The sequence below is a fragment of the Buceros rhinoceros genome, unplaced genomic scaffold (assembly GCF_000710305.1).
Source record: "Buceros rhinoceros silvestris isolate BGI_N320 unplaced genomic scaffold, ASM71030v1 scaffold9038, whole genome shotgun sequence".
Taxonomy (NCBI): Eukaryota; Metazoa; Chordata; class Aves; order Bucerotiformes; family Bucerotidae; genus Buceros; species Buceros rhinoceros.
The window spans coordinates 14,154-16,033 of record NW_010426289.1 but is presented as its reverse complement, the minus strand read 5'-3'; the positions used below and the strand labels follow the sequence as shown (position 1 = coordinate 16,033).

The 1,880-nt window shown below is 53.3% G+C and overlaps 1 protein-coding gene across 1 annotated transcript; it reads right to left on the bottom strand.

The window, feature by feature from the left end:
* Positions 1 to 493: 493 nt before the first annotated feature.
* On the bottom strand, positions 494 to 1,633 carry CHST4 (carbohydrate (N-acetylglucosamine 6-O) sulfotransferase 4). The gene has a single exon (XM_010141447.1). The coding sequence runs from the start codon at positions 1,631 to 1,633 to the stop codon at positions 494 to 496; it is 1,140 nt and encodes a 379-aa protein (XP_010139749.1).
* Between the last annotated feature and the right edge of the window lie 247 nt (positions 1,634 to 1,880).

The following is a 1,880-nucleotide window of genomic DNA, read 5'->3' as shown; positions in this document are numbered from 1 at the left end:
TGTCTAGCCATCCTTCCGTCTCTTCTGGCAGTCCATATCCTGGGTGGCAGCGTGAAAAACCGCGTTCTCTTTATTCAGCTTCCATTTATAATCCTTTTCCTTTGCACTGCAGTTGCTCCGTGTGGTTTCTCTGTGGCCTATGAGGAGTTTGAGCCTCGCTATCTGGTCCCACCCCCCTTTGGCATTGTGTTTGCTCCACACGCTTCCTCTTTCACATAAACTGTGGACTCAGTTTGGGAAACGCTTGCGGCACACCAGCCCGTGTTGTGGATGAGCCTCCAGGGGCCCTGGAGAGGGACGCTGTGCTGCTGAGAAAGCTCTCCTGAGTGCAGCCAGGGTTCTGTGTTCCTTCTCCTTGCACAGCACAGCCACGCACACGCACTTAGACACACGCGCATGCGACTCTGTCCTCTTTTGCTCTAGTGAACAGTTCTCCACTCCTCAGCCTGCAGGCAGTAGGTGCAGAGAGCAGCTTTGCTGCTCTCCGAATCTGTTACTCAGAGGAGTTCTGGGCAAACAAAAGATCCAGCGACATGTTTTTTTGCTCTTCTTCAGACTGAACGAGCTGGTAGCCCAGCAAGTCCATCGCGTCCTTGCACACGTTTTGCACTTTTTCTACCTTCTGGAAGGGAAGGGTCTTCCTCCAGGCCTGGGATACTCCCAGTGCATCTCTGGACCCAATATCAAAGGCCTCTGCTCCTTGCCCCTTCCCGTGGGTGATGTTGTGCACCCACTTCTGAAGTGCTGGTGTGAAAGGGAGTTCCGCAAACCTGTACATCTGAGCAGCCCTTGCGAGCGGGTCCCTGACTATGTCCTCGTAGCGAACCAGCAAGTAGCGGTCTCTCAGGAAGCTGGGAATGGCCTGCCTGCCTGCCTTGTAGATCTCAGCGTGGCTTTTGCAGATCACTTGCATCGTGTTGTAGGGCCCCGTTTCTCCCTGTGTCCCCTGGGGCCCCACAATAATGTCACTGTCACGTTTCAGTTCTGCCATTGTATTCTCTCGGGACCTGAACACAGCCCGCGGATCACGTACCAGGTGAATGATTTTGAGATTCAGGGACGGATCAGTGAGGAGGGGGTGGAGAACTTTCAGGTCAAAGAACCGAACCTCCTTGATGGCAACATGGCTGTAGGTTTTACAGGCTTCCTCCACCTTGCTGAATGGGTGCTTGCCACAGAGGGTTCTGCAGCCGCCTGCAGGGATTATGTCACCGCGGCTGAATGAGTCACAGGCAGGGGGGGAGCACAAGGCTCGGCTTGTGTCCCACTTAAATAAATCAGACGTTTTCTTCTGGCTAGACATGTAAGCATCAAACACAGACATGTCACACAGAAAGACCGACCTGACCAGGTCCCGCACTGCCATGTGTAAAACTTTGGCGCTGTTCTGGTACATCGTAACCCACACGTGCCATGCAGGCTCCATCAGGTAGAAGACGCTGGGGTGCTGGCTGAAGATTTGCCCAGTGAAGGAAGATCCTGACCGCCAGGAGGAGAGAATGAGGATGTGGACTGGAGAAGGGTTTTTTTCCATGGGGGCATTGTTGCTGCAGGGTAGGAAGCGGAAGTGGATGAGAAGGAAGGACAGAACTGTCAGAATCAAGAGCACCCGCACACTTCTAGTCTTCATCATGGTTGCAAGGAATCTGCAGAAACAGAGAGAGTTCAACATCACACGGTCATGAAGAAGGCAGGATGTGGCGCTTTGGAGTCCCACCAGTCCCTTTGCAGGCTCAGGGATTTGGACACTACCAGCGATGCCATGACAGCACAGCACAAGGCATCTTTCGAAAGGACATCAGTACTGCAGGGCTGAAAGTTTTCTGCAGCAAACCCACTGCTGGTCAGTAAGCCACTGTAACGCAGTCTTAGAAGATCGC

What these genes read in the sequence shown, in the direction of transcription:
- CHST4 (XM_010141447.1), bottom strand. Translation starts at nt 1,633, where the DNA reads ATGATGAAGACTAGAAGTGTGCGGGTGCTCTTGATTCTGACAGTTCTG.